The sequence below is a fragment of the Myotis daubentonii genome, chromosome 10 (assembly GCF_963259705.1).
Source record: "Myotis daubentonii chromosome 10, mMyoDau2.1, whole genome shotgun sequence".
Lineage (NCBI taxonomy): Eukaryota > Metazoa > Chordata > Mammalia > Chiroptera > Vespertilionidae > Myotis > Myotis daubentonii.
In genome coordinates this window covers 12,843,873-12,866,851 of record NC_081849.1, presented here as the reverse complement: position 1 = coordinate 12,866,851, position 22,979 = coordinate 12,843,873, and the positions used below count along the sequence as shown (strand labels likewise).

General features: G+C 44.6%; 1 protein-coding gene across 6 annotated transcripts in view; it reads right to left on the bottom strand.

Annotated features, from left to right (window-relative positions):
- Positions 1-22,411, bottom strand: part of ST7 (suppression of tumorigenicity 7) — a 327,721-nt gene extending 305,310 nt beyond the window's left edge. The window contains exon 1 of one of the 6 annotated variants that reach the window (XR_009454691.1): positions 22,091-22,410. Coding sequence is in view for 5 of the 6 variants with exons in the window: in XM_059711627.1 (XP_059567610.1) it covers positions 22,091-22,241 (151 nt within the window). In the remaining variant the exon portion in view is untranslated. Of the gene's footprint in view, positions 1-22,090 lie in introns of all 6 variants that reach the window. The other 5 variants (XM_059711627.1, XM_059711621.1, XM_059711624.1 and 2 more) reach the window with 5 other exon arrangements.
- Between the last annotated feature and the right edge of the window lie 568 nt (positions 22,412-22,979).

The following is a 22,979-nucleotide window of genomic DNA, read 5'->3' as shown; positions in this document are numbered from 1 at the left end:
CCTCCACCAGCTTCCAATTTGCCACCAAACCCTGGCCCCTATTCTCCTTTCCACTGATAGTTAGGATGAAAATACAAAATTTTCCTATTTTCAATTATAACAGCTGCTAATCACACATGCCCACATCTGTTTTGTCTGATATCTGAGAAACTAAGAATTAAAATTCTTTCACCAAAGTATTTGTTCCCAAACTGGTTATTGTCTAGCTATTCATGGAAAACACAAGTAGGAAATCTCTCACAGGATTCTCCCTGCAGCTCATCTAAAATAGTCCCTTACCACAAATTCTGATAACCCCTTCCTCTGATCCCACACTCTCTCTGTTATAACAGCTAACTGCAATCAAACAATTAATTATTCATGCCTTCATGAAAGGAAAGGACCATGTCTCCTGGTCTCTGTATCCCCATGTAAGGGAAACAATTTTATCAGAAAGTAATCTAGGAAATGCTTCACATTTGAAAACAATCACCATACTTCATATTAAATGCACTCTGAGTTTACTATAATGTTCATTATTCACTACTAATATATATGAGTGTCAACTATTGTTAAGCCTTTCTGATCATATTTAAAAATCAAGAGGGAATTATGCAGGGGCTTACAACATACTTCTTTATTACCTTGATATTTCCAAATAATTCATGACTCAACCTAGGTAAAATTTTGTGCACAACTCAAAAACATATACTGAATGTCCAGATTATGACCAGCCCATCAGTACTTTACTGACACTTCCAAAAATACTGAATATTGAAAACTTCCTAAACAAATACTCTCAAGGTTTTATTATTATTATTTGCATAACTAATTCACTTCATTGTACTGATGGGGTGGTCATAATAATCTGGCCGGTCATAATAATATGGCCATTCAATGTAAATGCCAATTCACTCACATTAGCCTTCCCATCTCATTCTTTCTTTAGTATATATATCTTAAGTTTACACTTGGGAGTTGGTAATTATATGAATAAACAGAATGATCTAAAAGATCTTTTAAATTCCCATCTAATTTATGTTCCTACTCTCCAGTTTAACCTTAAAATGGATAATCAATAGGTTGAACATGAGTATCAACACCACACAGAATTCTCAAAGATCAACATGATGTGGTTTTCCCCAAACAATATAACTTTATATAGGAGAGTTTCAGAAATGCATAGACAAGCACCACCTAATGGCAAAACGCATTACTCCAGATAAACAGTTACCATTGACAGTAGTACATCTAAATTAATTTACCTACCGAAATCTAAATCAGGGTCAGTTATTCAGGATGCAATTTTGTTTAAATGTTTAATAACCATTTGGATACTAAATCAAGAGTAATACCAGTTTTAAGATAAATATTAAGACTACATGACCATTAGGACAGTTCAAGTTCAGCTGTTTTAACATTCTTAATTGAATCTCTTAAAATTAAAATGGAAGGAAGTGAACAAATGCTTACACTGAGCATTCACTCTACCATGTGTTGAGTATACACATGTGCTACATCTCATTTAAACCCACAACATCCAAGTAAGAAAATTACTAGACAGAGAAACCAAGATGGCGGCATAGGTAAACACTGGAAATTGCTGCCTCTCACAACAACTTCAAAAATACAACTAAAAGACACAACGGACATCATCCAGAACTACAGGAAGGCAGGCTGCGTGGAAATTCTACAACAAGAAGGAAAGAGAAAAGCACACTGAGACTCAGAGGAGGTGCAGAAGTAAAGTGCAGAGGTACGGAGGCGGACGTGGCAAGGGCTGGCAACTGAGGACGCGGGTGTCTTTTTTAATCGGGAGGGAATCACAAGCCCCCGACTACTCTGAACTCCACTTTTGGGAAGTATCTGGGGACCCAGAATCATACAGGCAGAAACTGGACTGTCTGGCAGTGGGCAGAACTCGGAACTCGAGGACGGCTTTCTCTCAGAGGTGCTTGTAGCGATTACTGGGACACTGAGACGCACGGCCTCTTAGGGCAGAGCTGAGGATCAGCCATAGCTGTTTGCTCCACCCTGTTGATTCCCTGAGACCCCGCCCCACCCAAGCTGCGGCAGAGGCTTTTGCAGAATGACCTGGCCCTTTAGAATCTGAAAATTACCTAACAAACTGCAGCTGGGCCAGACAGTCTCAGAACTTCCAAGAGAAGGCCCAAGGCCGCACAGCAGCTTGCATTGCTTCACAGCTGGGCCTCATCTGGACACCTCCAAACCCCAAACAAGGAAGGGGAATCTGCAGATCTCTTCGTAGCTCCTGCTGGGTAGCCTCAGGCAGAGGCTAAATTAGCACCTCCTTAGATCCAAGAGCCAGTGTACCCAGTGGTCAGAGTGGGATGATCCAGATTACAACTCCTCAGATCCATAAGGGACACACTCAGGGGGCAGACTCAGTGAGCACCAAAGCCCCACTGAAGCAAGTCTTGCCCCAGAAGGGTGTCTTCAGCACAGAAGTTCTCCCACCGTAGACACAGCTGATTCTCACAGCCAATTGGCCTGGAGGTCAATTCCTCCCAGTGATAACTACAAAAATCAAGGCTTAACTACAACAAGACTGTGCACAAAGCCCACAAAGGAGTGCACCAAGAGTGTCCACCTCAGGTAATTGGGGAGGCTGAGCCACTGGGCCCTATAGGACACCTAGCACAGAAAGCCACTCTATCAACACAGGGAAGCATAAAAAATGCAGAGACAAAGAAACAAGTCACAAATGACAGAAATGGAGGAAAGCAAACTACTGGATATCGAGTTCAAAACCACGGTTATAAGGTTTTCAAGAATTTTCTAGAAACCACCGATAAATTTAGTGAGACCCTGGAGGATATGAAAAAAGACCAACTACAAATTAAGCATACACTGACTGAAATAAAGAATATTATACAGAGATCCAACAGCAGATAAGAGGATCCCAAGAATCAAGTCAAGGATTTGAAATACAAAGAAGCAAAAAAATACCCAACCAGAAAAGCAAAAAGAAAAAAGAATCCAAAAATATGAAGATAGTGTAAGGAGCCTCTGGGACAACTTCAAGTGCACCAACATCCGAATTATAGGGGTGCCAGAAGAAGAGAGAGAGCAAGATATTGAAAACCTATTTGAAGAAATAATGACAGAAAACTTCCCCTACCTGGTGAAAGAAATAGACTTACAAGTCCAGGATGCACAGAGAACCCCAAACAAAAGAAATCCAAAGAGGACCACACCAAGACACATCATAATTAAAATGGCAAGGGCAAAAGACAAAGAGAGAATCTTAAAAGCAGCAAGAGAAAAGTCAGTTACCTACAAGGGAGTACCCATACGACTGTCAGCTGATTTCTCAACAGAAACTATGCAGGCCAGAAGGGAGTGGCAAGAAATATTCAAAGTGATGAATAGCAAGAACCTACAACCAAGATTACTTTACCCAGCAAAGCTATCATTCAGAATTGAAGGTCAGATAAAGAGCTTCACAGATAAGGAAAAGCTAAAGGAGTTCATCACCACCAAACCAGTATTATATGAAATGCTGAAAGGTATTCTTTAAGAAGAGGAAGAAGAAAAGGGTAAATATAAAAATTATGAACAGCAAATACATATCTATCAACAAGTGAATCTAAAAATCAAGTGAATAAAAAATCTGATGAAGAGAGTAAACTGGTGAATATAATAGAACCGGGGGCATAGAAAGGGAGTGGACTGACAATTCTTGGGGGGAAAGGGGTGAGGGGTGCAGGAAGAGACTGGACAAAAATCGTACACCTATGGATGTGGACAGTGGGAGGGGTAAGGGCAGAGGGTGGGGTGGGAACTGGGTGGAGGAGAGCTATGGGGGGAAAAAAGAGGAACAACTGTATTAATCTGAACAATAAAGATTTAATTAAAAAAAATTACTAGAATCACCACAGTACAAATGAGGAAACTGACCTTCAGATATTAAATAATTTTTCTAAATTACACAGTCATTAAGTGATGAAGTCACCTCCTCATCTACTGCTCATCTAACTGTTCCTGGGTCCTTGGGGAAAATGAAGCAATACAATAAGTGAAGTGTATACAGACCAACTAAGCACTTAGTTTGGGCCATATATAACTGACTCTAAACATAGTGAGGTATAGTAGAAAAGATCATGGACTTTGGTCTCAGGCCTAAATTTAAACTAGTGTTAGCAAATTAATATTAACTTGGTTTTAGCAGAGCACAGCATTGGAGCTGGGACACAAAGGTGTCCATGCAAACAATAGCGGCTTCTTACAGAACCTACAGTCCTGCCCCTGGATAATTTTCACTTCTAATGGAGAAGATGACAGACAAGAAGGTCCTTTTGGCACACTGAGAAAGGCCATTTAACCCATAACCTCGGCAAAAAAAGATTTTTAATTGTGTCAAGATTGTTACCTTCACAAGAGAGGCTTTTATAAATTACTAGAGGCCAGTTCATGAAATTCATTCACTTGGGAGGGTCCCTTGGCCCGGCCTGCACCCTCTCACAGTCCAGGAGCCCTCGGGGGATGTCTGACTGACAGCTTAGGCCCGCTCCTGCCACTGCCACTGCGCTCGCCAGCCATGAACCCAGCTTCTGGCTCCCCTCTGTGGGAGCGCACTGACCACCAGGGGGCAGCTCCTACATTGAGCATCGGCCCCCTGGTGGTCAATGTGCATCATAGCAACTGGTCATTCTGCCGATAGGTCAATTTGCATATTAGCCTTTTATTATATAGGATTCCTCCCAACTTTGAAAAATTTCCTCTCTCTACCCCTCTTCCTCCTGTTTGCAAAAGCTCACTTGCTCATACTCCCTCCCCGTCCTTCTCTCTCTCTCTCTCTCTCTCTCTCTCTCTCTCTCTCTCTCACACACACACACACACACACACACACACACACACATACAACTGAGATGAATACATGCAAACTGGGGCTTCATGGACTTGTACTTCACTAACTACTTTAAACTTCTGCTTTCCAGTAGACATGCCCTTTACAATAAGACTCAATTCTTCAAGTCCTTACATCTTCACAGATTTAGATCAATTCCATTTTAAGAATTGAAGAATAAAACATATAGATGGTGGCAAAACTCAATCCAAAAGGACAAGACTTTGGAGCCAGGTCTATGAAATTCCAATTCTCACCCTGGCCGGTGTGTATCAGTGGATAGTGCATCGGCCTGCAGACTGAAGGGTCCCAGGTTCGATTCCAGTCAAGGGCACATGCCCAGGTTGCAGGCCCAATCCCCAGTAGGGGCATGCAGGAGGCAGCTGATCAATGATTCTCTCTCATCACTGATGTTTCTATCCCCCTCTCCCTTGCTCTCTGAAATCAATTAAAACATTAAAAAAACAAAACAAAACAAAAAAAACCAAGAAATTCCAGTTCTCCAGGAACTGATTATTAACACATTGTTTGCGGGTAGTTTTTATCGTGCGCTAATAGGTGGCGCGGGCCATTTTGGCTAATTTTTTACGCGAATGGCAACGTTCAGTAAAATTACAATAACTTTAGTTTACGTATTTATACGTTACCCGCATTCTACCGCTAGTCTATAAAAAACGTAATAATACGTGTCCCGCGTACTACTACACTGGTAGGACGTATAAATACGTAAAACATGTAAACACGTTCCCCGCATACAATGTGTTAACACAATTGCCAGGTAGGAGGGGATTTGGTGTTTGGGTGACAAAGATAAAAGGAATTAAGAAATATAAATAGCCAGTTATAAAAATACTCATGAGATGTGAAGTACAGAATACAGAATATAGTCAATCTACACTAATATAAGAGAAACATGGTAATTAGTGTCACTTCGCTACCCTTCCCATTGGCTAATCAGCGAGATATGCAAATTAACTGACAGCCAAGATGGCGGCCGGCAGCCAGGCAGCTTGAAACTAACATGAGGCTTGCTTGCTTCAGTGACGGAGGAAACCAACGTTCCCCGCCTGCGGCTGCAGGCCTCTGAGCCTGCAGTTTAAGAAACTATGTAACAAATATCGCCGGACTTCAGCCAGTAGGATCGCAACATTGTAAGCAAAGGCCAGAAACCTACTATCCGCAGCAGAGGCCTAAGAGCTGGAGCCAAGCCTCAAGCTAAAGCTGGACCAGAATAAAAAAAAAAAAAAAAAAAAAGGAAAAAAGGAGCGGTTGGGAGCTTCAGTCACCCCCAGCCTGAAAACAGCCCTCAGCCCCTCACACAGACTGGCCAGGCACCCCAGTGGGGACCCCTACCCTGAATAGTGTGTGACCAGCTGCAAACAGCCATCATCCCCTCACCCAGGCTGGCCAGGCACCCCAGTGGGGACCCCCACCCTGATCCAGGACACCCTTCAGGGCAAACCAGCAGGCCCCCACCCGTGCACCAGGCCTCTATGCTATATAGTAAAAGGGTAATATGCCTCCCAGCACTGGGATCAGCGGAGCCACGAGGCCTCCCGGCACTGGGATCAGCGTGACACAGGGCCCAAACCACCTGATAGGCCCTGCTCTGTGTGTGACAGGGTGCGGCACCCCAACCGCCCCCCCCCACGGGCCCTGCTCTGTGTGTGACGGGGTAGAGCCATAACCTCCCCATCAGCCCTGCTCTGTGTGTGACAGTGGTGGCGCCCCAATCCCCTGATCCACCCTGCTCTGTGGGTGAGAGAGGATGGCGCCCCAACCCGCTGATCCGCCCTGCTGTGTGTGTGACAGGGGATGGTGCCCCAACTCCCCTATCGGCCCTACTCTGTGAGTGACAGGGGGGAGCTCCTCAACCCCCTGATGGACCCTGCTCTGTGCGTGACAGGGGGTAGCTCCCCAACCCCCTGATGGGCCCTGCTCTGTGTGTGACAGGGGGCAGCGCCCCAACCCCCTGATCGGCCCTGCTCTGTGCATGACAGGGTACGGAGCCCCAACCCCCCTGATGGGCCCTGCTGTGTGCGTGACAGGGGGCAGCACCCCAACCCCCTGATTGGCCCTGCTCTGTGCGTGACGGGGTGGTGCCACAATCTCCCCATCGACCCTGCCTTGAGTGTGACAGGGCGGTGCCCCAACCCCCCAATCGGCCCTACCCTGAGCATGACTGAGGGTGGCATCGCAACCTCCTGATCCGCCCTGCTCTGTGCATGACAGGGGAAGGCGCCCCAACTCCCCAATCGGCCCTGCTCTGAGCCAGGCCAGGGGCTGCACCTAGGGATTAGGCCTGCCCTCTGCCACCCGGGAGCAGGCCTAAGCCAGCAGGTCGTTATCTCCCAAGGGGTCCCAGACTGTGAGAGGGCACAGGCCGTACTGAGGGACCCCCCCTCCCCACCGAGTGCACAAATTTTTGTGCACCAGGCCTCTAGTCCTATAATAAAAAGGTAATATGCAAAGCGACCTAACAGCAGAACAACCAGTCACTATGACGTGCACTGACCACCAGGGGGCAGACACTCAATGCAGGAGCTGCCCCCTGGTGGTCAGTGTGCTCCCACATGGGGAGCACAGCTCAGCCAGAAGCCAGGCTCACAGCTAGCGAGCGCAGGAGTGGTGGTGGGAGCCTCTCCCGCCTCTGCAGCAGCACTAAGGATGTCCCCCAAGGGCTTGCAGACTGCAAGAAGGTGCAGGCCGGGCTGAGGAACTCCCCCCGAGTGCACAAATCTCATGCACCAGGCCTCTAGTAATCCTAATATATATAAAGAGCTAGATGCCATCACACCCAATGGGCGACCAGTCACCATGAAGTGCCTGGAGCACCTCTCGGTCTCCCCCTCCCCCATCTCCCTAGCCGGTCACCATGAGGGGTGCTGGTGGCGGGGCAGGACTGGGGACTGTTGAGCAGCAGTAGCGGGCTACTTCGCAGGTGGCTGTGAGCTTAGCAGAGCAGACATCCGGGCAGCAACAAGTTTCGCAAAGCAGTTGCGGGCAGGGGAGTTTTGCGGAGCAGTTGCGGGGCAGGAGAGCCTCGCGGAGCAGTTGCGGGGCAGGGGAGTTTTGCAGAGCAGTTGCGGGGTGAGGGGAGCCTCGCGGAGCAGTGGCGGTGCGGGGGAGTTTCGCGGAGTGTCCAGCGGTGAGCTTCACAGGGCGGCAGCAAGCTTCACGGAGCAGTCGAGGGGCCGTGAGCATCACGGAGCGTCCTGGGGCGGGGAGCTTCACGTAGCGTCACAGGGTGGCAGAGGCCATGTGACGGAGGCCAGCCTAGGCCTAGGGACCCTAACCGCACACAATTTCGTGTGCGCTGGGCCTCTAGTATTATAATAAGTCAGATGGGTACAAGACTTATCAGGATGATTACTTTGTGAGTTATATAAATGTCTAATCATTACGTGGTACTCCTGAAACTAATATATTATGTCAATGGAATTAAAAAATAAATTTTAAAAGTTTTAATTAACATTCCATAAAATTCAAGAAATAAAAAATTACAATTAAAATTAACCTAGCTTTAAATAACTGAATACATTATTTGAATTTTTTTAAAGAAGGGCCCTGGCTGGTTGCTCAGTGGTTAGACCATTGGCCTTGGAAGGAAGGGTCATGGGTTTGATTCCTGGACAAGGGCACATACCTCAGTTGCAGGTTCAATCCCCAGCCCCTGCTCTGGGTTCAATCAATGTGTCTCTCTCACATCGATGTTTCTCTCTCTCTCCCTATCTCTCTCTCTGTTGTCTCTCCTCTCTAAAAATCAATGGAAAAAAATATCCTTACTCCTCCAGTGAGGATTGAAAAAAAAAGAAAAAAGAGCATTGAAGGCCTGGGTGGAAAAAGGAGGAACATCTGTAATACTTTCAACAATAACTACAAATTTTTTAAATGATTAGTAAATAAGCCAGTCAGACAAAGACAAATATCACATGATCTCACATGTGGAATCTAATGAACAAAATAAACTGATAAAATAAAAATAAATAAATAAAAGGAGAACCAATATGGTGGCATAAGTAACCGCCTGTACTCGCCACCTCCCACAACCACATCTTAACCCCTAGAGTGCCGGGGAGCGCGATCGCACTCCTCCTGTCTTTCGCCAAAAGTGCCGGGAACGCTATCAAAGTTTCGAAATGGCGTCCAGTTCTAAGTCTGCTTTTATTAGTGATGATGATATTGCTAAATATGTCAATCTAGTAAAGGTTTCCTTAAGTTTTTGAATATGTAACTTCATTTACTTGCGATTTATAATGTTTTTCCTAAACTGCTGTAAAATCAGCAAAAATGCCTTGGCAATTTTAGCATAGTTCCTAGGATATTGGTTAGCACTCTAAGGGTTAAAAATATGCTCAAAGTCACTAATAATCCTAGAATACAAATCAAAATGACAATGAGATACCATTTCACACCTGTCAGAATGTGTATCATCAACAAATCAACAAATGACAAGTGCTGGTGAGGATGTGGAGAAAAAGGAACCCTCATGCACTGCTGGTGGGAGTGCAGACTGGTGCAGCCACTGTGGAAACTAGTATGGAGTTTCCTCAAAAAATTAAAAATTTGACCCAGTAATCCCACTTCTAGGAATATATCTCAAGAAATCAGAAACACCAATCAGAAAGGATATATGCACCCCTATGTTCATAGCAGCACAATTTACAATAGCTAAGATTTGGAAACAGCCTAAGTGCCCATCAGCAGATGAATGGATTAAAAAACTGTGGTATGTCTATACAATGGAATACTATCTGTATATATAAAACCCTAATATGCAAATAAACCAAATGGCAGAACAACTGAACAACCAAACAACCAGTAGCTATGACGTGCGCTGACAACCAGGGGGCACACGCAGAACATGGTGAGCATCGGGAGCAGGTGGCAGAGTGCCGAACATGGTGAGTGTCAGCCTCAGTGGGATGGTGGAGCAGGTGAGCAGGGGCACCAGACCAAGGTGGGGTGCTGGTCGCTGTCATCAGGGCGAGCCTCTGGTGGTTAACAAACATTCTTTGCTCCCAGGAGCCGCGGTCCCTCCCAGCGCTTGTACCTGCTGCCGGCGCCGGCCCCACTCACACCCACTACTGGCTCCCGGCCCTAACCCTGATCGCTCAACGCCTTGGGTGCAAGCAGCAGCTGCCAGCCCCAATCACCCCTCAGGGCTTCTCCACCTCCCCCTGCTCCTGAGGGGTGATCGGGACAGCAGCCACCGCTCGCACCCGCTGCTGGCGCTGGCCCCAATTGTTCCACACTATCAGCGGGTGCGAGTGGGGCCAGTGTCATCAGTGTGTGGGAGCAGCAGCAGTGGGAGCAGAGCTGCCGGCAGAGAGGGGACCAGGGGCCATGGCAGGAGGGGCCAGGTGGGGGCACAGAGGATGGTCCAAGACCCGCCCCTGTGCCCACTGCAGCCTTGCGGCCCACAGTTCCTTTCAAGGTGCACAAATTTGTGCACTGGGCCCCGTGCTGCTATAAAAAAGAAGGAACTCTTATCATTTGCAACAGCATAGATGGACCTGGAGAGCATTATGCTAAGCAAAATAAGCCAGTCAGAGAAAGATAAATATCACATGATCTCACTCATTTGTGGAATACAATGAACAACATAAACTGATGAACAAAAATAGAACCAGAGACATAGAAGCATCAAACAGACTGTCCAACCTATGAGGGAAGGCGGCGGGAGAGGGGAGGAGAGGAGGTAAGAGGTCAACCAAAGGACTTGTATGCATGCAAATGAGCATAACCAATGGACACAGACAGTAGGGGGGTGAGGGCATGTGCTGGGGGGTGGGAGGGGCTGGGCAAGGTCATGGGGGAAAAGGAGACTCATCTAATACATTAAACAATAAAGAATTTAAATTTTTAAAAAACAAAGAAATCAGAAACAATCAGAAAGGATATATGCACCCCTGTGTTCATAGCAGCACAATTTACAATAGCTAAGATTTAGAAACAACCTAAGTGCCCATCAGCAGATGATTGGATTTGAAAACTGTGGTACATCTACACAACGGAATGCTATGCTGCTGTAAAAAAAAAAAAAAAAAAAAAAAAAAGACAGAACTCTTACCATTCACAACAGCATGGTTGGACATGGAGAGCATTATGCTAAGAGAAATAAGCCAGTCAGAGAAAAATATTTATCACATGATCTCACTCATTTGTGGAATATAATGAACAAAAACAGAGCCAGAGAAAAAATATCTTAGAATATAACAGAAGTAATCCTGTTATTTGCAGATTTTTAATATTTCCTACAACTTTTGTGATATTATACTATGTTAGTGCAGTTTTGGTAATATTATATTTAAAATCTTTTTTCCTTGAAATATTAATGTCTGTTGCAAGTAATATTATATTTAAAATAATTTTTCTTGAAATATTAGTGTTTATTGCATGTAAATGGCTAATGATTTTGTATCTACAATCTGGTAATAGATTTATTTTGTATATGGTAAAAAATGTTTTAATAAATAAAAAATAATTATAATTCCTTTATTGTTGTTTTTTAAATATATCTTATTGATTTTTTAGAGTTGAGGAGGGATAGAGAATTAGAAACATCGATGAGAGAGAAACACTGATCAGCTGCTTCCTGCACACCTCCTACTGGGGATGTTCCCACAACCAAGGTACATGCCCTTGATCAGAATCGAACCTGGGACCTTTCAGTCTGTAGGCCGACACTCTATCCACCAAGCCAAATCAGTTAGGGCTATAATTCCTTTGTTTTTAAAAAAACTATCAGATATTGTTACATTATTTTCTGTAGGCAAGCAATCCTATGTAACAAAAGGCTAATATGCAAATTGTCCCCTGGAGAGTTTGACCAACAGGGAGTTCGACTGCTCACTATGACGTGCGCTGTCCACCAGGGGGCAGCGTGGAACAAAAGAAGGCCCCAGCCAGCAGCCAGGGAAAGGAAGGCCCCGGCCAGCAGCCAGAAGAAAGGCCCCTGATCACCAGCCAGGCCTAGGGACCCTGCCTATGTACGAATTTCGTGCACCAGGCCTCTAGTGAAAAATAACTATTCATGCAAAATCCAAACATTTTGAGGAATACTTTTATAGTCAAAACTAATTAATGTCTGCATCTTTGCTCAAACGTAAGTGATATTATGTTGTTATCGCTTCTGTATCTCCCTCCAAGAAAATGTTTGTTCAAATAATGGGGGGGGGGGGGGGGGGGGATTTATTCTTAGAATGGTCTTCTCCAACTGATTGGATTTGCTTTTAGATTTTTTTTGTTGTTGTTGATATACTTTCTATTGATTTCAGAGAAAGGAAGGGAGAGAAAAAGATAGAAACATCAATGATGAGAAGCATGCCCCCTACTGGTGATTGTGCCTGCAACCCAGGCATATGCCTGACCAGGAATTGAACCATGTCCTCCTGGTTCATTGGTCGGTACTCAACCACTGAGGCATATCGGCCAGGCTGCTATTAGATTTTTTGTATTACAATTTCAGACTTACCGAATGATAATACATATATACAATTTCCAGTTTAGAGAAAAAACAATTGAGAAGCAAGTTTCTAATATTTAAAAACTACAATTTAGCTTCTCATACTTCATCTCTCAAATGTAACAATTTAAAGAACTCTCTTTGCTAAAAGAGGCAAATAAGTTTGGGAAAAAAATTTTCTCTTTAACCCATAATTTCAAGTACTTTGAGCCTGAACTGAGAAAAGTATAATTTGTTGTGCTTTATTTTAAATAAAATATATAAATAAGGAAGGAAGTATCCTCCCACTCCACCAGAGTCCTAAGGAAAGGTACAAACCAGATCATACCAGGTCTTACATTGTGACATTATAGGAATCTACTAGAAAGAAAACCAATTGAGTCAAGTGGTTGTAATAAATTGATAAACACCTGAAGAGCATTACTTTATTAATACTATTAATAATGCTTAATAAACAGTACCTATCAAATAAACAAAAAAGATCATTTGCAAAAAAAGTAAATTTCATTCTTATTCCCAAGAAGAAACTAGAAACTGGAAAAACTTAACAGAGGTTAGAACTATAAGCATTCTATTAGCTACTGCTAATCAAATAACACTTTAGAATGTTATTAAAACTGACTTCAAAACCACGAAACACTAACTCTAGATCACACATAAATTCAAACTGCTTATTTTTAAAAGCCACTTCTTTTTTAACGACTATAGTCTGAGAATGTTTCAAGTGATTGTACTATTTTACACTGTTAAGCTTTTTTATTTTAAATAAATAAGACTCCCTTCCTCACTCACCTAAGAGATTCCTTTAAAATCCTCTACAGGCTTGCTCAAAATTTCATAAAGACTGACACTTAACCAAAATTCTGTACTTAGATTTGGAGGTCAACTTAAGGAACAAAACTATGCTTCTAACTAATATATTTTCAGTTTCCTAAAATTCAGAGGGAGAAAAAAAATGCTCTCTCAGATAAATGCTGCCTTATTTTGCTGAGATATTTAGTAATTGCGATTAAACAGTGACTCCTCTGGCCACAGAAACAGCTAATACGAAAAACTGCTAGAACTAACTGGGCCTGTCAGTTTCTAATTTTAGCACAGTTGGTAGTGCAGAAATGCCTGCTATATTTGAAGGATTGGTAACAGTAATACACGGGCAACTGTCCTGCTCCACTGTAATATCAAAAATGAATTTCATTACATATTCTCTCTCTTCCGGGAAACTCAAAACCCTTTATAGCTATCTTTACAATGACATCGCAAATAGAATAATGATGTTGGGAGATAGTAATTCATATTTACGACAAACAAATGGTCAGTAGTATGGTTACAAACAATCCATTATCCTGTTCAGTGCCTTTTTTTTTTTTTTTTTATTCTTTAGGAAGACTATCCAGGATAAATGAAATCCCATGTATTTTAACCTGTCATTTCACGGTGGCAGACAAAGCTCTTCAAATACAAACTTCTACAGAAACAAGCTATTATAATGCCTTGGATTTAAATAGTTTACAGTCTACAAAGGACTGTCTGATTCACTTTACCATCTCCCATGAAGTCGCATTCCAGTCAAGGCAGCCATTATTCACCAAGCTGGAAAGCCAACTATCTGTACCACACAAATATTCACAGAATGCCCAAGGGTGGTGGCCACTGCAGTTTATTTAAGAAGCATGGACACGCCTCAAGTAATATTTGTCCAGTCGTACGCTTCCTATCAATGCCATGACAGTCCCACACCTAGACAATCACTAAGCTGTCCTGACCCACCTGACCAGTCACACTTAGACCATACCATCCCTTCTTCCCCATAGTGTTCTCCCGTTCGGAATTTCTCCTCTGAATACACAGGAACACCTTTGCCCACCTTTTTCTTCAGTCTCTCGCCCAGCTACCTCAGAAGTATCCTTTTATCTCTCTCTCAGTTTCAGCTGTGAACCAAATAATCAGCCCAGCCCTGAGAGCTGAGCAGTAACAATAACCCTCTGATCCAGGGAAAGAAAACCCTTTCAGCGGTTCTCAAGCTGTGGGTCACGAACAATGAAAATACACCCTGCATATCAGATATTTACATTATGATTCCTAACAGTAGCAAAATTACAGTTATGAAGTAGCAACGAAAATAATTTTATGGTTGGGGATCACCACAACATGAGGAACTGTATTAAAGGGCCGTGGCATTAGGAAGGTTGAGAGCCACTGCTAGGTGGTGAAGTAAAGTAGGACCACCAGTGCTATCAATCTTGGGAAAGCCTTACAAACGCCCGAAGTAATCCACGCATCCCTCTTTTCATTTATCATCACTGAGCAATGAGCATATGATAGAAATACAAGAAATGAAAAAGTCATAATGCCCACGCTCAAGCTCTTCTGGGTATACTAAGGAAATAGTCTTCCAAAAATCTCCACCAAGTTCTCATTCTCATTCATAAATTAAGCTGCTTTCTCATTAAAATACATGTTTTAATGTGTTCACTTGTATTGCTTCATTTAATAGGACAACTAGCATTTTAACAGTAATAGTTTTGCTTTGAACAATTTTCATTCCACGGGTACAAAGAAACTATCAGCTATATAGTTGTTTATGTGGGATATAAACAGACTGTGGGAGCCTAACAAAAGCAGGCAGCACAGTGCCTGGCTCATGTAAGAATTCAATAAATGTTAATTCTTCATCCCCTCCTAGTTCAATCTACATATTTACACTGGATCTTCATACACACACACACACACACACACACACACACACACACACAGTGGGGCCTTGACTTACGAGTGTCCCGACTAACGAGTTTTTTGAGATACCAGCTGTCTCTTGGCTGATTTTTTGCATTGAGTTGACAGAGTAATTTGAGTTAATAAGCTCGGTCTCGGAACGAATTAAACTCGTAAGTCAAGGCCCCACTGTATGTATGTATATATACATATATGTATGTGTGTGTGTGTGTGTATTTCAGAGAGGAAGGGAGAGAGAGAGAGGGGGATAGAAACATCAATGATGAGAGAGAATTGGCTTCCTCCTGCACGCCCCACACTGGGGATAGAACCTGCAACCCAGGCATGTGCCCTGAGTGGGAATGGAACCGTGACCTCCTGGTTCATAGGTCAACTCTCAACCACTGAGCCACGCCAGCCAAGCTGGATCTTATTTTTAAGATCTAATTTCAACCAGGCATGATTCTTGCTCAGAGGAAGCAAAATATACTTGGAAGCATTAGTGAACTTGGCAGTATATTAGGGGATATTAATTGTTCAGCACAGAAAACAAGTGCAGGAACTGGGAGGAATACAACTGACATGAGATGTGTGTCCCAATAATAATCGACAGGAGTGATGAAACTTTAACCCTTTGAGTGCCAACCAATATCCTAGGAACTATGCTAAAATTGCCAAGGCATTTTTGCTGATTTTACAGCAGTTTAGGAAAAAATTATGAATCGCAAGTAAATGAAGTTACATATTCAAAAACTTAAGGAAACCTTTACTAGATTGACATATTTAGCAATATCATTATCACTAATAAAAGCAGACTTAGAACTGGACGCCATTTCGAAGCTTTGATAGTGCTCCTGGCACTTTTGGCGAAAGACAGGAGGAGCGCGATCGCGCTCCCTGGCACTCTAGGGGTTAATTTTACAGGTACATGCTTTTCCAAATGAGTGAATAAGCAAACCAGTGGATGAATGAATTAACCAGTGAATGAACACAGTCCAGAGTCAGTGAAACGGACTAGAACAACCAGGTATACGATAAATGGCAATATTACTGCTGAGTCACTACAACCAAGTGACACAGTTTTTCATTCATTCAACAAATACATACTGAGTATGTGTTAGGCCCAAATACTCACTGTTCAAGATCCTGGGAATACACAGTAAGACAAAGCAAGATAAATGAAGTCCCTATTCTCAATGAGTTTACAGTCACATGGGACAACTATTATCCTGGCTTACAAAGTATGATCATCTGACCCCTACAATAAATAAATAAACAATAACTATACCAAACCATGCTCAGTGCTAAGCAGAGAATTCAAATCAGGTGATACTACAATGACTAGATGGTCATTTTAAATTGGATCATGAAGAAGAACCCCTTGAAAGAAGATAATGTATTTAAGCAGAGATGTGATTACTAAGAAGACTATCATGCAAAAATCAAGTAGAAAAGCTTTCTGGTGGAGGGAACAGATAGTGTACTTGGTAAAAGCCATAAGGCCAAGCAAATATGATTAAGAATGAGAGAGAAATTATAACATGTCTGGAGGGTAGTGACCTCGATGAAGAATGGTAGAAATTCAGATAGAAGGGGTGGAAAGGGGTCAGATCCTCAGACTTTGTAAGCCAGGGTAATATATTTGGATTTTATTTTTGAGATGGAAAGCCACTGAAGGAAGCCACGTGAAATCTGGAGTTGTCTTCACTAAGAATTAAGAGTCCAAACTGGAAAAAAACATATTAAGTCTACGTATTTGCTTGGTTCTATACCCTGTACTCAATGAAATTTATCCCAAGACAATGAAACAGAATCCTATAGCCAGAAAGAACCTTAAGGAATGCAAAGCTAGCATTGTACATGTATGGAAACTGAGAGAGAGAAAAAAGCATCATTCAAGTTGCTTCATTAATGGCCGAGAAAAACGTCTCCAGAAATAAGAGCAACTAAGATGTCTAGGATATAGCCTCAACTCAAAGCTGACATTAATCAGGAAACTGTCCTTGTACGTGTTCATACACTGGATTACCATGAATTAGATGCACATGACCTATCAGGAAAATTTTTTAAGTTTTTGTGACAGCTTTAGACCTCCATCTAAAACTGGAAATTCAGATGATGCACATCTGAATCAATTCCACTGTTCCTATCCCAACTCACTGGGTACACAATAATTTGAAGATTCATTTACAGAGTGAATCATAAGAAGCTACTATGTACAAGGAATTGTACTGGGAAACGAAGAACGAGTCTAGTAGAAGCCATGAAGCACATTTACAGAAAGAGAGATACCTACACACAAACACAGACACACATTGCAAGGTAAAAATACTGATACACAGTGCAAGGTAAAAATAGCCAACATGCCTCTCAGAACATGCACTGTAAAAGTTGGAAGAAATATTTCTTTCAATTGAAACAATCAGAAGGCAGCATGCAAGGTAGCCCTTGAAGGATTGGTGGGATTTACAGATGGAAGAAGATTTTAAACAGGCACAGCAGGGGCAAAAGAAGTAGGTAAACTGAAAGCAGGCCCTCCAGATAAGGCCAGTGTTAATTAAATTTAGAGCAACTATTTCCAGTATGAAAATACTCAAAACTAGCTGTACCTGAAGTTATGTATCATTTCAGTTCAGTAATGAGAATTTTGCATCTGTATTTATCACCTTAAATCACACACACACACGTTTTATAATATAAACAACACTAAGCTTAGGTGAGACCATTACATTTGTTTTCCAAAAGCAATGAAATACAATTTCAAAGATCTTTGAAACCTTGCTTTCCAGGAAACAGAGAAAGAATTGAAAAATCACTTGTGTGGTACAAAAATGGCAATGTTTTAAATGCAACATCTAAAATCTCAGAACATAAGGTAGATGAGAAAGTGATATCAACATCACAGTATAAAGTAAATTATAGCACTATTTTTAAACTAACCTATTCTACTGTTTTTCCTGAATATATTATATCCTGCATGGCTACTCCTATTTATTAATTTTCTGTCCTTCTGGAAAAGCACTGTTTTAGGATGTTAATTCACTTGAAAAGTGACAATTATATTATTCAGAGGGTTTTTTAAATCATATTAAAAGTTCATTGTATTTTCAGTATATCATAAAACTATTTTAACACTCTCTTATCCAACTCAAGGGCAGATAATCAAAAAAGCAATTATCAAAGCTAACCAGTACATGCTATTTCTAATGTTTGCTTTTTCCACTTTCCTTCTTCAAAGTCACTTTTCATTATTAGGTTTGGTTGCCTAACTGGAGTTTTCTCCGTGTGGCCTGTGGAATTGTTTGTACTCTATCCCTACCCTAAATGGCAGCTCGATGCAATGAAGGGCAAGCAAATCCAGGCAGTGGAAGTAGAGAAGGAGAACAATGAAACGAAGGCACAGCATGAAAAGAACCTTGAAGGTATTTTTCATTGGAAAACTACACATGATGGGAGAACTGCAAAGGGATCATTGTTCAATAAAGTCCTTTCCTTTACCGTTTTAAATTCCACAGGATTCCCAGTTCTCTGAATCCTACCTGCACTTTCACATATTCGTGCCTTTGTTTGGGAGGCCCATCCTCTGTGTCCCCAACTCCCAACTGTGGAATTCTCCCCATCCCCCAAGACTCAGTCCAAAAGAAGCCCCCACGGCCTTGCCCTGCTGCACTTTGCATTATGAGCCGTTGTACCCACGTTGTAAACTCTTTATTTAACCTGAGTTTTACAAACTTGTGTAATCTTTCCCATCATAACCTGTCACAGTGCCCTATGCATAGGAGGCATTCAAGAAAATTTTCATGGGTTTAGCATATTTACCACAAAATAGGATCAAATGAGGCCAGAAATATTAGAGATGCCATCCGTAATCGAGATACGGAGAAAAACACGCCACGTAGATATCCAGAACAACTCAGGAACATTTTTACCAGAGTCCACGGGCCGACAAGGGCAGAGCTGGGTCTGTGTCATGGGAGCCCTGGCTCAGGGACTGCCCTCCCTGCAGCAAGTCCTCAGCTTTCCTGAAGAGGAAGGCCCGCCCCAACCACCCACAACTCCCTAAAACAGCGGTTCTCAGCCTGTGGGTCGTGACCCCTTTGGGGGTTGAACGACCCTTTCACAGGGGTCGCCTAAGACCATCGGAAAACACATGTATAATTACATATTGTTTTTGTGATTAATCACTATGCTTTAATTATGTTCAATTTGTAACCATGAAAATACATCCTGTATATCAGATATTTACATGATGATTCATAACAGTAGCAAAATTACAGTTATGAAGTAGCAACAAAAATAATTTTATGGTTGGGGGTCACCACATGAGGAACTGTATTAAAGGGTCGCGGCATTAGGAAGGTTGAGAACCACTGCCCTAAAAGCAGCTTTAGACTCAGCTGCTCTCCAGGGACACCTGCCTTCACCTCACAGGAAGAGCTAGCACCACAGGGCTTAGGAACAGCAAAATGAGTCCCATAAGAACCCCTTAGATCTCCCTGCAAGAACAAAGTTCCACCATGGGAGGTTTCAGTGTCTGCCTCTCCCACTTCTTCCCCCAGAAACAGCAGAGGTAGCTGCTCTCAGGGTGCTTCTCCTTTTACCTTGCTTTATGACTAAAATGTGCATAAAACCAAACGGAAAACAGACGTCTTGCATCACTTTGGAGAACTGCCTCAGTCTCCCTCTATCGTGTAGCTGATGAGATTCAACCCAGGTGGCCTATTCATCTTCACATTTTCTCTTATAAGCTCAAATGAGAAACGAACCTATTCAAATTAACAAAGGTATTTGTGGAAAAAGCTAGATTAAAGTTGCTGTGAGAAGACCTAATACTAGTAATTTCTTCTTTAAAAGACTACACACATTCCCAACATGTACTTTTTGCTTTTTTGCCTGTTCTGCATAAAGTATTGGTATATAGCAGTGATGGCGAACCTATGACAGGCGTGTCAGAGGTGACACAAGAACTCATTTTTTTGGTTGATTTTTCTTTGTTAAATGGCATTTAAATATATAAAATAAATATCAAAAATATAAATCTTTGCTTTACTATGGTTGCAAATATAAAAAAATTTCTATATGTGACACAGCACCAGAGTTAAGTTAGGGTTTTCAAAATGCTGACACGCCGAGCTCAAAGGTTCATCATCACTAGTATTATAGCACTTTGTGGGCACATGAACACATATACACATATGGATGACTACTTAACCTACTTTAAGAAAATATAGTACACAAATGTGTGTTCTGAAATATAAATTTTAAATGAGAAACATTCACATTTTTAAAATCCTACAATGACTCTTTTGGGAGAAAAAAATAAGACCCACTTACCAATAAATATGATTCCCTTACTACATATATTCAAGCAACTTCTTAAAATTACAGGACTTTGGGACCAGAAGTACCTTAGAGATGTACTCACATAAAGCAAGGAAGACAGTACTGTGACAAGCAGCCACTCTAACATGAAAAGCCCGAAAGCCATGGTCCATGGGATGACTGAATCCAAGGACTGAGCAGTGACTATTACAGCGGTAAGTGACTCCAGGGTGCAGAACCCTATCTGCTTGGCAGGGGTACTCACCCAGGGGACACTAGGAAACCATGTAAATGCGAGCATGAGTTCAAGTGCTGAAGATGTCTGAGGTTTCCATGGAAAAGCACAGCACGAGCTCAGTGAGTACGGACATCATCTCAAGTATGCAAACAGCTGTGTCAGTGCAGTGAGCACCACACGGGAAAATGAACGCATTTCCAGACCTGGACTCCGAGCATGTCAATCACACACTAGGTAGGAAATATATACACAGACGTAGACACAGACATGGCGTATACATATATTCAGGACTGCAAGAAGTTCCCAAAGTACTGTGAAATTAAAATTAAAAAAATATATAGCCCTGGCTGGTTTGGCTCAGTGGATAGAGCGTCAGCCTGCGCACTGGAGGGTCCTGAGTTTGATGCCAGTTGGGGGCACATGCCTGGGTTGTGGGCTCAGTCCCCGGTGGGGGGGGGGGGTGCAGGAGGCAGCCAGTCGGTGGCCCTCTCTCATCATTGATGTTTCTCCCTTTCCTTCTCCCTTCCTCCCTGAAATCAATAAAAAATATATTTTTTAAAAAAAAAATACAAAATATATCTAGTCCCACAACTATTTCCAGCCTTTACCCTCCCTGCAAAATACACTTTGTTTCTGCACAGTCCCTGGAGCTGGTGAGTTTTCTTCGCGGCTTTTTGAGGACTCGGTTTATTCCCATCTCATAGCTTCGCGCACTCGCGGCCGCGGCTCCCGGGGCCGCGTGCAGGCGCCGGGGGGCGGGGAGCGGGTCACCGACCAGCGTCCTCCGCCCTGCGCTCGCGCCTCTTCTCCCCTTCGCCCTTCCGGCGGGCACCCCGACCGTCACCCCGACCCCGAGCAACACCTGCGGGGACCCCTCAGGGGCCCGGGTCAGAGCGACGCCCCGCCCACCCCACCCCCAGGGGCCCGAACGCGGGCGGGTCGGGGCGCGCCTCCGGGACGGCCCCTCTCCGAGGCTTCGCTGCCGGGCGCCCCCCAGACCCCCGGTCAGCACCCCAGGGGGCGCCCGCGGCCGCCGAGCCCGCCGGCGGGGACAGACGCCTCGCCCGCCCGCCCCGCGCACGTCCAGCACCCGCGGCCGGAGGGACGAGGAAGGACGCGGGGCCAGGCCGGACCCCACGGGGTCACGCGCGGACCCCCTCGCCCCCAGCCCCGTCCTCCTCCGTCGCCCGCCCACGAGCACCCGGGAGGGCGGCCGGTTCGGGCCGCGGTGCCGTCGCCGCGGCCGAGCCCGCCTCGCGGCGTGTGCGCGGCGCCTCCTCCCCCGGGTCGCGGGGCCGGAGGGGCGGCCGGCCGTTCGCAAACGGCCCGCGGGCCGGCGGCCGCCCGAGGCGCGGCGCCCCCAGCAGGTGGCCCCGGCGGCGGAGCCCGGCCCCGCGCGCGCCCGCCCCCCGCCCCCCGCCCCCGCCCGGCCGGCCCGCGGCCCCGCGCGAGTTGCACTAACTTTCCGGTGGGGAGGCCCGGCGGCGCGGCGCGGCCTGACCTGAGCTCCAGTTGTCGTTGAGCTTCAAGGGCACCCGCAGGATGTAGACCAGGAAGAGCACGAGGAAGAACCACACGGTCCAGAGGTACGTCCAGGACCACACGACGCAGGACTTGAGCTGCTCCAGAAAGCCCGCGCCCGCCTCGGCCATCTTCCCGCGGCGCTGCGCGGCGGCCGCGCTCCCGGTGTCTGTCGGATGATTCACCGGCCGAGGCGCCGCTCGCGCCGCCGCCGCCGCCGGAGCGCCCCCAGCCCGCCGCCCGGAGCCGCGCGCCCGCCGCCCGCCCAGCCGCCCGCCGGCTCTCGGAGGCCCTGCGAGCGGCTCGGGAGCGGTCACGTGGCCCTGCCCCTCCGGGTCCACGCCGTTTATTTTTATTAGACTTATATTTAGAAAGGCGGCCCAGGGGCACTCGGGACTAAGCACAGCAAGTGGGGAGGGCTTCCTGCAGGCCAGGCCCCACTGCAAGGTCTGTACAACCTAATGCGATCCTCCGGTCACTCCCATTATACAGAGAGGTAAACTGAGGCACAAAGGCATGGTACCTTAAACTGAAACAAGAATTCAATTGCAAGGTCTGTATAATCTAATGTAATGCTTCAATCACTCCCATTATACAGAGAGGAAAACTGAGGCGCAAAGGCATGGAGCAGTTTACCTTAAACTGAAACAAGAATTCAGTTGCAATCTGATGGATGCCAGGGCATGAGGGCCTGAACCCCACACTCTTTCTTTCTCTGAGCCTCGGGAAAGAACCACTCCCCCCACGCACACACACTGGAAAAAATGTCACCGGTTTGTAGGCCTGAAGAGCAATCACTCTCAAGCAAGACTTGGCTTGTGCACGCTATTTACCTTGGTTTTGTCTTCCTTGAATCAGCATGGGGGTTT